The sequence below is a fragment of the Xiphophorus hellerii genome, chromosome 13 (genome assembly GCF_003331165.1).
Source record: "Xiphophorus hellerii strain 12219 chromosome 13, Xiphophorus_hellerii-4.1, whole genome shotgun sequence".
NCBI lineage: Eukaryota > Metazoa > Chordata > Actinopteri > Cyprinodontiformes > Poeciliidae > Xiphophorus > Xiphophorus hellerii.
The window spans coordinates 26,910,356-26,925,499 of NC_045684.1; the positions used below are offsets into that span (position 1 = coordinate 26,910,356).

At 41.5% G+C, this 15,144-nt stretch overlaps 1 protein-coding gene across 1 annotated transcript; it reads left to right on the forward strand.

Moving 5' to 3' along the window:
- Positions 1-556: 556 nt before the first annotated feature.
- On the forward strand, positions 557-9,877 carry matcap2 (microtubule associated tyrosine carboxypeptidase 2). Its single transcript, XM_032580361.1, has 7 exons — positions 557-764; positions 1,947-2,593; positions 3,798-3,941; positions 4,590-4,722; positions 5,745-6,050; positions 6,136-6,233; positions 7,836-9,877. Exons 1-7 carry the CDS (start codon positions 740-742, stop codon positions 7,992-7,994), a joined length of 1,512 nt encoding a protein of 503 aa, XP_032436252.1. The 5' UTR covers positions 557-739; the 3' UTR covers positions 7,995-9,877.
- Positions 9,878-15,144: the final 5,267 nt, after the last annotated feature.

Consider the following 15,144-nt stretch of genomic DNA (forward strand, 5'->3'; position numbering starts at 1 on the left):
CTGACATTCCACCACATGAAGGTCCTGGAGAGACTCCTGTTGGCCCACCTGAATAAGCAGACAAGAATATATTAAGACCCCCTGCAGTTTACTTATTGCAGTGGAATTGGGGTTGATCATGTCATCATACACCTGCTTCAGCAAACCCACTGTCATGAAACTGTCTTGGGAAGGCAGTGTCTTCAGTCAGAGGGTTCTTCAGATTTAGTGCAAAACTGACAGCTGAAGATCTCTCTGGGTGTTGTAGTTTTTTTTAACTAGAGTAGATTACAGATGCGGAAGGTAGTGAAAAGTTAGGTGGAATCGTCCTTTAGCCACTTCCCGAATCGCAAGCTGGAGTCGGAAACCAACTTCAGCTTCGTAACCAGAACCAAACTTCATGATCTGCTGGGTTCTGACGTCTGGTGACGGTTTTGTTAACTATAAACGAAAGTGATCTTCTAGAAGGACTACAATTCCCATGATCGCAGGACGTACGTCGCCCGACGTCGCAGATGATACCATGGAAACCACTCAGCCACACCAGAGCAGCTGAGTGCGTTACCTCCTCTGTCACCGAGTGACTGCTGCTCGGTGTAGAAGGGAGATCAACTCGACTGCAGTTCTTGTTGGAAAAAATATAATTCCACTCGTGACGCGTGGTTTCCCGTGTTTTGTTTTTGGTGGCCTTTAGCTGGGTTACTGGGTTAATTCCGCTGACTGTTACACAGCCGCTTTCGAATATCTTACGTTGAAGAAGATGTTGGAGTCAATTAAAGTTACAGGTAATGTAATAAGTGTTTCGTAACCGCTAAGCATGAATAAAATGCGTGGTATATATAGTTGCGGTAACCTGAAAGCAGCGGTAGTCTCGTCATTACTTCTGGTAATTGGTTCGAGCTGTTTTAACCCACACGTGCGTTAGCTTGAAGATTCACTACACCGACAGGCTTTGGTTGGCTTAGTCAGCTGATAATCGGTTGCTTGGATAGAAGAAATCGTTTATCTTATAGTGTAATTTTTTATTGGAAAAAAAATCTGTTTTTCAATAAATTACTGCGATGATTAAGAAAATAATCAATGCACACGTTGGAATTTAGTGTGGCCTTTCTGTACTTTCTCATGATGTTATACATACATATAACATCATCACTATTGTTACAGTTATTAGCCATCAACACGCTTCTGGTATGCTACTTGCTAGATATTTGACTTCTAAATCTGTAGAATTCATTCATTTAAATTTATTGATGTGAGTTTTGGCATGGAACTCACCCATTTTCAGCAGGGTTGAGGTCATAGTGCTGGTTTCTGGGATACTTTTCAGCAGCTCATTCTGATGGGTCAGAGAGCCAGCTGAGCTGTGAGGGAATGGTGGTGATGAGGCAGCTGGAACCAGTGAAGCTGCTCCTGGTGTCTCAGTGTGCAGCTGACCGCTGCAGAAGATCTTTCTGGGTGTTGTAGTTTTTTGTTTTTTTTTAACTAGAGTAGATTAAAGATGCGGAAGGTAGTGAAAAGTTAGGTGGAATCGCCCTTTAGACCCAACGCAACGTTCTCCCTCTGGTTGTATCCGAATCGTCTTTGCAGAGCCTTTCTTTCTGTACTGCCAGCCTCTGCAAGCATAACGGGAATCATTTCCAGTGAAAAGTCAGGACGCTGACTCCTGATCCCGAAAAGCCCATAGCTGTGCTGTCCTGACTGAGCAGCAGCAGTCAGGAGGTCTGGCCACAGATTACATGTGTTCTGTTGCTGCCTGAGGTGTAACAAAGTGTGTTCTTACCAGACTGGAAGTCATGTTTTCAGCCCTTTTTGTCGCTTCAGCTCCTTATCAGAACTGATCTAATTTTATCTTTCCTTGATAAGAGGATTAGTCTGTCTAGTTTGCACTGGCTTCACATCAGAGTGATGCTGAAGCAGGCATGACTCAGAATAATCTGCCTCCTTTTCTGCTCTCTCTCCTCTTGCAGAACAACTTCACTGGCCAGAGGTGGATTTGTCTAAAAAGTCCATCTTCAACTCTGCTGACAGGGTGGTGAGTCCATCCCAGGTGTGCTTTGCAACCATTCCTTCCCCTGTTCTCGAGGACCTCCTGCTGCAAGCCAAAGAGGAGGAGAAGAAGCAAAAGGAGAAGGAGTTCCAGTGCAGGAGGCCGAAGTCTTCGATGAAAGGTGGGCTGGAGCTTAGCAAAAGAAACCGCGTGATCCTGGCTCAGAAACGGACCCGTAGTCCAGATGGGGATGAGAAGCCCGTCCAGACAAACTGTGTCCACTCAGACAGCAACTGCAATCTTCTGAAGCCGACTCTGAGCCTCACAGTGGTGGGTTGCAAGATGGGACTGACCCCCCGCACAGTTTCACTGCTCAGGAAAACCCCCAGCTTTAACGCCTATCGTCCTGCGCTCTCATCCCCCTACAATGCAACCGCCTCCCGGGAGGCGGAAAACACCAAGAAGCTCTGCGTCTTCACCGCCATCAAGCCGTGCAATGTTGACAGAGAGAAGGACAAGTTCTTCAAGTCTGATTTCAGCTACAACCCCCAGTTTGAGTACAGCAACCCTGTCTCTGCAGGTTTCCTGGCGCGCTATAATCATGCCTCCAATCAGTTCTTAGCTCAGGTAAGGCTGCATTTCCTCCTGCAGACATCTAGTTTGATTTCTGTGGTGCTTTGTTGGAAAGTGGAAGGAAAATGAGAAGTATGTGTTTGTATTCAGCCCCTCTGAGCCTCTTCCGGGGATCTCTCTCTCTATGTCTATACAGACATTTTTTGTTGATTCTTTGCAAAACGACTGAAGCTCAGGTTGGAAGAAGGGGCAATATTCTCTGTTCTCCAGACACATAGTTCCATTTAATAGCACAAGCAAGTAAAACTGTTACCTTCAGTTGTCAAAAATTGTATAAATGAAATTTAACTTTGTAATTTATCGTCTTGAAATTGGGCCTCTGTCTCGCCGTCTCAATGTCATCGTTTCAGATGAAGTCTAGTCAAAGCCTGTAGTCTTAGGTCTTCTGTAGCTTCTAATAGGCTTTCTTTCAGGTTTGTCCTTCAAACAGACCATCTTCTGTGCTCCCAGTTATTGACCTGTTGACTACATTTTGATTCAACTAGGAATAAAACTTCAAAACTACAACTCTTAAGAAAGATGTCAACAAGGGGAAAATTAAAAAGCGCAGGGATGAAAATGTGGTCGCTGAATACATTTATGGATCCATGTTTTGCTTCTGGGGGAAAGTTGTTAACCTTTAGGATTTCAAAAATCATATTGGTTGAGCCAGAGAGTCATTATTGTCACATGAGCTGTAGACTAAGCAACACATTCTGGGTAGTTTTAGCAGTGAATGAGTCTAGTCAGATCTTTTCCCCCATCATGATGAAGTGAAGACTCAACCGGAAGGTTGTTAATGAAGCACACTCTGGTCAGCAGTACGTAGTATAGAACTGGAGGGAGTATTGTGTAATAAATGGAAAAATCTATGTTGAATATAATCTTGTATGCATTGCGAAGCCTAAAATTTAAAACTAACGGGGGTAGGATGATCATAATGTTCAATACACACTTTTAAATGTAGGTTTCATCTGGTTTTTTCCATTCACCCAGATTTTAACTTTTTGTGCACCAATAAATTGGCCCTGATTTTCTAAATTTTAGTTTTTTAGAGAGGCAGTATTATGTAAAATTAGCCTTTTTGAGCTTTCCATCATGTTATAATGTTATTACCATGAAGACAACAGCGAAGCAACATGTGTCATCAGGTAACATAACATTGTGTCACCATCTCTGAGGTTTCGAAGAGAGTTCCTGAGGGCCTCTTCTGTTGCAGGCAGTGAACATCATGGAGCTGGCCTTGAAGAGATACGGCAGCTATGAGATATTTGAGCAAGTCACCGGTGGGAACCTGCTTCCCAGGAGTCGAATCTGGATCAACGTGAAGAGATACATGGAGAAGGAAGGCTGTGTGGGCGAGGTAGGAGGAGAGCAGGCTGCTCACTTCTCTCATGCTGACTCCAGTTTGGATCCAAACCGGCTGAATTCTCTGAGAGAAGGCTGTTTGGTGTTGGATTTTTCCCTGGCCTCGCTCGGCCTGCAAAGTCTTTGCTTTGTTTGAGTGCATTAATATTACAGTACAACACAAAACAGATCACACCACTGAAGTTAGTCCAGGGGAAAAGATTTCAGATTTGTCCACTTTCCCAAGATCATCCCTCAGTTTGCGTTTCTGAAGCAGAATTCATGGAATTAAACTAATTTATGCGGATCATATGTTCATAATCCACTGTTGAGGGCCTGATGAAAGAAAATGTTGACCCCTGGACCAGAGCCTCTTTTGGTGCCATACCCACACAAGTTTCATTTCTATTTTATTTTTTATTTATTTCCTCAATAGTAAATATAAATAGTTCATATAACAATGAAAAGAAATTCTGAATGACAAGGAGCAGAAAGAAGAGTAGCCTTATGATATCTGCCCCCTGTCCGTGTACAGAGAATGTGGATAGCGATTCAACTCAGAAGACAATTTCAGACATAATTCAAATGCATAAAATATACATAACAAACCATCAGCTTATTCAGTTCTATATCGCTTCATCATAATGATTTGTTCTGCTGACAGATTGTAGTCCAGGTGACAGATGACTTGCTGTCCAGAGCCTCGATGACGATGGTGAACGGTCAGCCCACTATGACCATCAACACGTCCAGCGCGCGGGAGCACTGGCTGGAGGGCATGTTGAGGCATGAGATCGGTGGGTGCAGTGGCTCTGACACACATCCTCTCTCTGCTTCCTCTTGTTCTGATCATACCAGGATAAGTAGAAAATCAAACGTGCAACAGTTCTTTTCTGAGAGTTTGTAATATGACACATTGCAGAAGTATTCACACCCCCTTTTGTAACATTTAATTTCGTTACAACTCTTGAATTTTGGATCTCATCAGTAACATTATGTTGTACATTTGTTTGTAGCTTTCATTACTCTGGTTCCCCTTAGTAAAATTTAATTCAGAAATACTTTATTTGTCCCAAAGAGAAATTAAATGATGTTCGATGATGATATTTTTTCACATCGTCATCGAATGATATGGACTACTCGGATGTAACTCATATCAGTCAAGTATACTGAAGGAGTGGTTGTGTATGGTGATGCTGTGGGCAGGAGGGATCTCTGGTTGCAGTCCGTCTTGCAACAAATCTGAAGAGGCCTCTGACTGAAGACTGTTGCTATGACGAAATTTCACAGTAGAATGTCCTGGATGACACCATCAGACAGTGATAGCTCTGCTAGTTAATCTCATTTGCTTTTGCCACTCCTCCTTTAAATCTCTTGTCTGGCCATATGGTCAGAAATCTGGAATTCTCTTATTTGATTCTTGATTGTTATTGACAGAAGAGATGGTTGGACTTCCTCCTTTTGTCTCTACTCTCTTCCTTTCAGCTCCTCTGGGATTTGGGTCCCAGATGAGCCCAAATCTCAAGGTCAGCAATGCTGAGTGTTTAAAATGCTAATTGAATGCTCTAGCTTGTGAAAAAACAAGTTTGTTGCCACAGTTACGCATTAAATAACTTTCCAAAAATAAAGAAAAGGAGGAGCAAAACTCCTTCCAGCTGCACAGCATTCAAAACCAGAGGGAATAATTGTCCAAACCTGCAACGCCTAGACCAAAAAACGATGAGTAAAGGTCAAGAAAAGAAGATTAATAATGGCAGAAATAAATTCAGGTTGAATTCTAACTCAACTACAGTTGTGTGAAGTGTTCTCTTTGTCTCAGGCACTCATTACTTCCGAGGCCTCAACAACTGCCAGCAGCCGTGGGGCAGCAGCACGGGGAGGAGGAAGCACAACCTGAAGCCTCTGAACCCAACAGAGGAGGGCCTGGCCAGCATCCACAGCGTTCTGTTTAGGAAGGACCCCACTCTGTGGCGCGCCGCGCTGCTCTATTATACCGTCTATCAGGCCAGACACACGTCCTTCACTCAGCTCTTCCGCAACCTGGGACGCTTTGTTCAGGACCCACACACACGCTGGGACTACTGCGTCCGTGCCAAGAGAGGCCAGACCAACACAGCCCAGCCAGGTATGTGAAACCAGCTGACCTGACATGCTCAGGACTGGTCTCTGAAAAAAACTTGACTGGTCTTTTCTGAACTCTAATCCTGAAGGATGCTTCAGTAAAGACCAGGTTTATCTGGAGGGCATACTGCAGATCCTGAGATACAGAGACAAGATTAACTTCCCAATGCTGATGGCTCTGGGAAAGGTGAGCAATCTGAAGTCTACTGCTCTAAGTTCTGGAATATATTATGATCCCCAGGTTCAAACCTTCTCTGGCAAAAAGTTCTTTTGTCACAAAGAATAAGATTGGAGTCCATCAATCTGATTTAGACTAGTCTGGAAAAGACCAGCCCCCTGTGCTACACTGTTTGCTTCGTACAGAGCAAGTAGGACTCTGCTAATGAAAAACGATTGGTTGCTGGAAGCATGGACTCTGTTGAAGGTCAAGTGTAAGGTTTGGTGGAGGGAGGATTATGGTGACGGCCTGTTTCTCAGGAGTTGAGCTCCTTGGTTCAGAAAAGAACCAAGGAGGCATTTTTGCTCTTGGTTTTGTGGGAACAAGTTGAGGACTACATCCTCCTGTTCCGACATGACTGAGCACCAATTCATAGAGTAAGGTCCATAAAAACATGGATGAGAAGATTTGGTTTAGAACAACTTGACTTGTATGCACAGAGTCCAACGCCAGTGTTTGACCTCATATTTGCTCTTCTGAAACAATGGTGAACAAATCCCAAGAAACATTCCTAAATGTTGTGCAAAGCCTCCCTAGAACTGCAGAGGGTGAACCAACATCAACCCTGTGTGTTGAATGGATGTCACTATAGGGCAGTATTATATAAAATTGACTTTTTGAGCGTTCTATCATGTTATAATGTAATTCCCTTATAAAAAAACATAGTGTGTTGCTTTGATTTTTTTTCATGCATGTTTGATGAATCCTTGAATCTCCCCTGACGGAGGTGAACAAGCTACTTCTCTCACAAACTCCACCTGTTTACCCAAAGCTCCTGTTCAGAGCTGCAGTCCCAAGTCCATGAGAACGGCTGTAAAAAGCATAATAGATGAGCATTGTTGTGTTGAAACAAAGCGTCTGAACGAACAGGAGCTTCTTAAAGACACAGGAGCCCAATTTAAAGGCATCAAAATAGCAAAGTCAAATTTCTTCATGTTTGATATGTACAGTGTTTTTATAACAACACTGTACATTGTAACACAAGTAACTTGTGTTACAATCAAGTAACACAAGCTACTTGATTGTGTTACAAAATGGCACTATGTGGCTGGAAAATACACAATACTCCCATCTAAACTTCATGTGTGTGTGAAGACACACATGAAGGGTTTAAGATGGTAAAGCAGCAGATTTGTTGAGAACTGTTGTAAAAAGCTGAATACCTTCTTTGTGCTTCTTTACAGCTGTATTCTTTTTTAGCTCTTTGGCTCTTTTAGATCCTGTCATTTCTCCTCCAGTTCATCAACAGTGAACTGTATCTGTAGAGAGCTATCCTTCATGACACGCCGTCACATTAAATGAGGCGTCTGTGCTCAGGATGGCTGCATATCTGACTTCTACAAAAGCAAAGAGATTACATAACCACCTCCATGGAGGAACACGCCACGCTCTCCTGCTTCAAAGGACCCAATGCAATAATGATGAAACAATACATGTTATGTAAGAAGTAATGTCTGAAAGTTCTCTGTTGGTTTTTTTTGTTTTTTTTGTGAGGAAGGTAAACATGTATCCGATCAGAGCAGCCGTGCTGCCGGTCTGACGAGGTTTAACTTGAGTCTCTGCTGCCTTCAGGTGTCATTTGAAGACGTGGATCGTCTGACACCTCTGGCTCAGATGGAGAAGGTCCGCATCCCACATTTCATGCAGGACCAGGAGAAATATGCTGAGCAGCTGACAAAGATTATGGTGGTCAATCAGCTGACAGATGAAGAGCTGAAGACCCTCATCTAACCCAGTCCTCCTCCTCTTCCTCCTCTTCCTCCTCAGTCCCCCAATAAAAGCTGCTGTGCTCAGCTCCTGCCTGCATGCATCACATCACTAACGCAGCCCTCATGCATGGTAGCACAGCTGTGAATTGTGCAGTGCTGTGGTGTTAAATTCTAAGACTGATCAGTCAGTTCAGTTTCTTAATGCTGAGTCAGCGTTGGCCTGTTCAGTCCTCCCTGATGAGGAACACGAACCCTCTAAAGGAAACCTCACTGGTGTTGTCTTCAGGTTTTGTTTTATCACTGTACGTTTTATATCAATACAGACAGACTGCAGTATCAATACCAAACAGACTTTTTCTCTGACCTGTATTGAGTTTGGTGCCAAGTTTGTTTTTTCCCTCCTTTTTGTTAAAACTGCCTTGTAGAAGTTGGACTTTCCAAACCCTCTGTGCTGTCTTTCAGAGCGGATCTGTTTTGGCCAAATCTAGTTCTTTATTCATAATCAAACTCTGAAAACCTTATCAGTTCAGATCAGTTTTATAATAATTTAAGATGTGATCAGCTTATTTTCTGTGGGTACTGTGCAGGAAAGGACAGACTTTTAAGAAATAATTAAATCTCTGTTATAAAGCATTCAAACCACTCCCTCTCCAGTCCCACAGCTCAGAATAAAAGCTTCTTATATTCACCAGTTTCAGAAGATGTTTTGCTCCCACTCTGTCTTCATGGTGTTGTTCAGGAAGAGAAACCTCACAGATGGATTCTATTGGTGGAAAACTGGAGCTGTTTTAATCCTCACCATTTCTTCTCCAGACAAACTAATATCCACATGTCCCAAACGGTCCACAGGACCTCAGACCCAACGGCTCCATCCTTGTACTTCCTGCAGAATTCCAGTTTGTCCTTTTTGTTTTTCTCAAACAGAAGTAACTTCTTGCTGTTCTCGTTACCACAAGTTGTCGCAAAGTCTTCACCTCACTGCGCATGCCCTCAAACCCATCTGCTGCCAGTGTTGAGCAAGTTCTGCTCTGGTGTCGTCACCACTTCTTCCTGGACACGTTTTGACACCTCAAAGCTTCTTCAGTGTAGTCGAAACTCTTGTTGAAGTTTGTGATCATGCTGAAAACTGCCAGCTGCCATATTTCTAGCAGCTCCTCGACCATCTAATGCAGAGAAGAGCAGCCTCTTCCATCCTTGGAATAAAGTCAGCTCATTATTTGGTGCCTGAGCAAAACCAAAGCAGGTTTTTGGCCAAATCTGCTGAAGCTAATTAATATCTTCTAATTTAATATATATGCATATTCTGATTACTCTGCATCTGAAGTGGCAAATGAACAAATGTTGTTGTTTTTTTTTGTTTTTTTGCTTAATTACAAATTAAGCAGAGAGGTCCATTTTTTAGACAGTGTTGGGTTTAAACAAGCCCAAATTATATTGAAGTGCCCATTAGGTTAGACTGAAAAGAACAGTTTTCTTTAGAAAAGGCTAATATTAAGATTTTAAATATCCACGCAAAATAACATTTTCCTTCTCTTGATCTGTCGCATGAGATCTGTCCCTTTTGCAAAGACAGACACTGTTCCCTGTAGTGACTCTGTTAGGTTAGAAACAGCTTTTGCTGGAGAGAAAGATGAGAAGCTGAAGTGATGTTCCAGGCCTCATTCCAGCCACACCTGCTGCTGGAGAGGAACTCATTCTGAAGTAAACATTATTTTTAAGACTGTTTATGATAAATATCTCCCTGAAGATTGCCATGAACTCACTTTCTGACCTGTAGTCTACCTTTTTATCACTACCTGTATGAGCTGCTAGAGTTGGTTTAACCTAAGCTAAGCTAACTATTTTTTAGAATGTTCTGTTTGGATGTGTTTATGAAAGATTCTTTCAATAAAGAAGACAAAAACATTCCCAGTGTTTTTATCATTTGTACAGCAGAAATGATCAAGCTGCTCACTGAAGTCTGTTTTCTGTCAATTATTTGTTTGAATTTTTATTGTAGAAAATGTGCTCTTCCATTGAGCACGTTATTACTATTATTTATTTGTATTGCTACAGATAATAATTGTAAAAGTAAAAACAAGACAATCAAACCTCTGGGTTGGAATGAGACTACTTTGTTTCATTGGCAATAAGGAATCTGTGAGCAAGTTAAGTTTATTATTAGAGCACATTTGAGCAACAAGACAGTTCAACATGTTTCACCCCATAAAACAATACAATAACAAGCAGTGAAATAACAGCATTTTGTTAAAGGCTATCATCAAATATACATCAAATATATTAATCAATGTTCTAGATATTATTAATTAAACTCAACTCCGAACAGGTGGGTTTTTAGCCTCCGTTTAAAGGAACTTAGTGTTTCAGTTTTGCAGTTTTCTGAAAATTTGTTCCAGATATCTGGTGCATAGAAGCTGAATGCTGCTTCTCCATATTTGGTTCTGATACAGAGCAGAACCAGAAGACCTGAGAGGACTGGAGGGTTGATACAACAACAGCAGATCCTTAATATAAACTGCTCAGTGATTTATAAACTAACAGCAGTATTTCAAAGTCTATTCTCTCAGTGGAAGGACTTTAGAACTAGAAGATGTGCTCTATCTTCCTGGTTTTATTCAGAACCCCAGCAGCAGATCTGATGCAGCTGGAGGATTGATTTTTTTAGTCAGATCTGTAAAGACGCTGTTGCAGTAATCAATGTGACTAAAGATTAACACATCATGAATGAGTTTCTCTAGATCTTGATGGGACATTAATCCTCTAATCCTGAAAATGTTCTTCAGGTGATAGAAGGCCAACTTTGTAACTGTCTTTCTGTGTCTCTGAAGGTTTAGGTCAGAGTTCATCACTACACCCAGATTTCAGCCTGATCTCTAGTTTCTATCTGTAAATCTGAAGCTGAGTGTTGACTCTATTGTTCCTCTTTGGGTCCAAAGATAATAACTTCAGTTTTGTTTCTGTTCAGCTGGAGAAAGTTTTGGCACATCCACACATTTATCTCTTCTAAGCATCTGACCAGTGATTGGATGGTTCAGAGTCACCTGGTGACATCATAATGTAGAGCTGTGTATCATCTGCATAGTACTGACAATTTGCACCACAGCCTCTTTTCTCCTTCTTTATACAAAAAAAAAACTACATTTATGATCTTCCTTTTATCTTTCATTTTATATCCACTGAAATGTCTGTACTTGTGATTCCATGAAACCTAATTTAAATTGGATTGTTCATCGTGAAGTTTCCCTCAGTGTCAGTGATCTTCATAATGAGAGATCTCTGAACTGATCACACTGAGCAGTAACCGAATCGGTCACCGCACACTGCCAGCCTTTAAGCTTCTGGTCTAACTGGGAGACTTGACACCACTGAGGGCCACAGACTGGTGAATGAGAGCGAGCAGCCATGGCACACTGCACAATGAGTGTCACTATACACATCATTCATGTATTCTGACATTTGGTTGTACGCAGAACACAAGCTTCACAAAGTGTCCTGTAACCTCAGCATGGTCATTGTCTGCTGTGCTGTGACCGGATCTCACACACCACTGGGCCCATCAGGTCCAGTGGCCCCTCATTGTCTGGTCCAGGGTCATTTTAATAAGGGAAATGACTCCAGTGCTATTCTGCATGAACCTAGCAAACCTTTAAATCCCCAGCAGGAGCCAAGCTGCGACTGAAAAAACATCTACTCACACAAGCAACGATAACTAATGTCATATTGAAGGGCAACGACAAGACAAACATCAAGATACTCAGATACACAGGCATTTCTAAAGGGAATTTCTGTTGCTTTTAGAAATTAATTTTCTAGTCCTCTTGTGAAGGGCAAAAAGCCACCCAGACTTCTTTATTAATTATAATTAACCACACCTTTTGGACAGCTACATTCTGTTTGATCATCCATGTGTGTGTTATCCAAATCTAAGATCAGATGAAATACAAAGTCACTGACATCTGTCAGTGTGACTCTGTGAGAAAGATTCCAAAGCCATGATCCACAAATGGAGAAAACATGGAGCAACGGAGAACCTTCTCAGGAGTGGCTGCTACCAAAATTACTTTAAGAGCTCATATACAACTCATGAAGAAGATAAAATAAGAACCCAGAGCCACGTCTGAAACGCTGCGAGCCTCAATTGTCTCAGCTGAGGTCAGAGGTCATGATTCAAACATAAGAGACTAGGCAGAAAATGACCTCCACAGCAGAGTCCCAAGGTGAGAACCTGCTGACCATAAAGAACCAAAAAGCCCAATCTATGTTCAGAAAAAAAGTATCTTGATGAGGCCCAAGACATGAGAAAATATTCAGTGGTGTGAGGGATTGTGTCGACATTATTACTGCAAGTCAGTGACTGAATGCAATCTGCTGGATTTATAGAAAACATTTTAGACTATTTGAATGATAAACTTGGCTGCATTGTTTTATAACATGGGATCAAATTAGAATCTATATATGTCATGTTTGGTGACATATATAGTGGTGGTGGACAAAAAACCAGAACAGCAGAGGCATGAAGTAGATGAAGATATTTAATGAAAATAAAGAACAAAACTTACCAAACCCACATTGAGCCAGGGCAGAACACAACCAGAAACAAAAAGGAAAAAAGCAGCAAGACACAAGCAGAGTAGAGACAGGAAGTAACAGGAGTTAACAGCAGTTAAACAGAAGGAAACAGCAAGGAGTGACTGAGAATGAGTTGTATGTATACTGGGGAGGTTGGTCACTAAACAAGGAACAAATAGCTGACTAGGAACTGATTGCAGGTGTGAGAGGAGAGAGCAGAAGGCAGGCTGTGGAGAGAGAGAAAGTGGCATGGGGGCGAGGGAGAGTACACAAGGGAACAGGAAATAAATCAAACACTAAAGAATAACGAGAGCTAAGAAACATATTAAAACTACAGTAACAAAGAGTAACTAGAGATATGAAATAAACATAATAAACTAGAATCACTAAGAAAGGACTGAACCAAAGTAAAACAGAGACACGACTGATCTAATCAAAGAAAAGGAACTAAGAAAAACAGAAATTAACAAAACTCCAAACAAACTTAAACAACCATGAGATCCTGACAATACAGAAACCGAAAAATGATTTAAGTTTATTTAAAACAGGAGGATAATTAAAGTTAATATTTACTATTTTTATTTATGTTTTTTTAGGATAATAATTACTGTTTACAGGTGAAAATATGTACAGCATGATAATATACAATGGTAATTTGTCTATATGATTGACCTGAAATGTAAATATAAATAAACTGGCATTAAATGACCTTATTTTACATGACATATGGTGAAAAGTTAAAGCTATAACTTTAACCACTGGTTCCATCATGGACAGCGGTTGATTTTATTTGTTAAGGCCATCATTTTCTATCATCCTCACCTTATTGCAGTGCTTGTTTTGTTTAGACAACAATTCTAAATGACCGATCTGACCACTAGGTGGCTCCCTTTACATGTGCCTTAGCAGTCAGATGAAAAACCATGAACTCAGCAGCTGACTAAATAAAGACAGTACCGGTACGTGCTGTTGGGTCAAATCCCGTGACATGTTTAGAGCTCTGATACAGGAGCAGAATGTGATGTTATAGCTGAGCTTATCAGTGTTGTTTCATTTGAATATTCTGAGATAACAGCTGTAGCCTATATAGTGTAGCATTGTTTTTTTTTTCATGGATAATCTTTAGAATAATATTTAATTATGAAACATAAAACAACAAAGTTGTTGTTAACTGAAAATGAAAGTTGACCCTCAGTGATCAGCAGTTCAGAAACACAGCCCAGTCCGGCAAAACGGTGCAGCACTGCAGCGAGAAGGTCCAGCATTTGAATCCTGACCTGGGTCTTTCTGAGTGGAGTTTGCCTGTTATCTCCATGCAGGCAGGAGTTCAGCTTCCTCTCACAGTCAGTGAAATGGTGTCTCTTGGGAGCCATGTGTCTGTGTGTCTGGTTGTTTGTCCTGTGTGTGTCATCTGGTGTAGACTAGTGTACCAATCCTCTCACCCAGTGACTGCTGGAGATGGACTCCGGCCCCTGGTGACCCTCTAAAGGTTAGAGGGGTTTAGATGATAGAATGGATGACTGACCCAGAAACAGCAATGCAGAGGCAACGGATGTTTCCAGGGGTTGATTGACCACAGAGCAGGTTCATGGATGTGGTGAAGCAGGATGAGCAGAGGGTTGGTGTGGGATGGGAGCAGATCTCTATGGTGATCCAACAGGAAGATGAAAATGAAGATCTTATATTGTTAGTATTTACACTTTGGTAAGCTGGTAAAAAGCAGACTAATCTCCTTGTTCTTCACTTTGCTTCGTCCAGTCTGGCCCCTCGGCTAATGAGAAATGATTGGTTTCTGGACACTTTGACTTTGTTGATATTTTAAATAATTAGATCAGATTTTACCCAATTGCCAATGTTTGGCTGTGATGTGATGCTCCAGCTCGCTGAATCTTACTGGAATGTGCTGTAAACGACCCTGTAGTGAGGAAAGTCATGACATTTTTGCCAGCACTAAAATGTCTTAAACATTCCTCTTGCTCCGACTTTAATTGCTCAACTGCAGGCAGACTACAATTCTAAAACACAACATGGAGTGGATGTCATTGTTCACAACTCCTCCTCCTGTTCAGAGAAATCCATCTCAAAGGGAAAAAGCAAAGATGGAGAACTGAAGGGAGAGGAGAAGTGAGCTGACTTGCATATGAAGGCAAATATATTTTCCAAAGGTTCATATAGGATTCTGCAGCTCATGATAAGGTTCATTTTTTAGAAATTAAACAGAAGTGGCTCTGAATTGTAAACATTGCAGATGGCCTGCACTAAACAATTCACAAGCACTTCTTGGTGTGATAGTTTCCTCACATCCAAACTAAGCTGATAAAGACAGTGATTGATATCTTAGTTCTTGAGTTCTGCCTTGATCTTCACATGATGCCAAAATGATTTTAAGTCCCAAGATCTGAAGAGGCTTAGCTGGACTAGTAGTTCCTTGCAGTACATTTTCTGTTTTCCACAGTACTGCGAAGCTAACATGGTCTGAAAAGCTGTGCTTCATTCCTTAAGAGCAGCAGTAATAAGTTGTGTGTAACATCCTCTAAAAAGGAGATGAGGAAAAGTTCACTGCTCTGAGCAGCAGGCTCATTCAGACAGACATTACATAGATA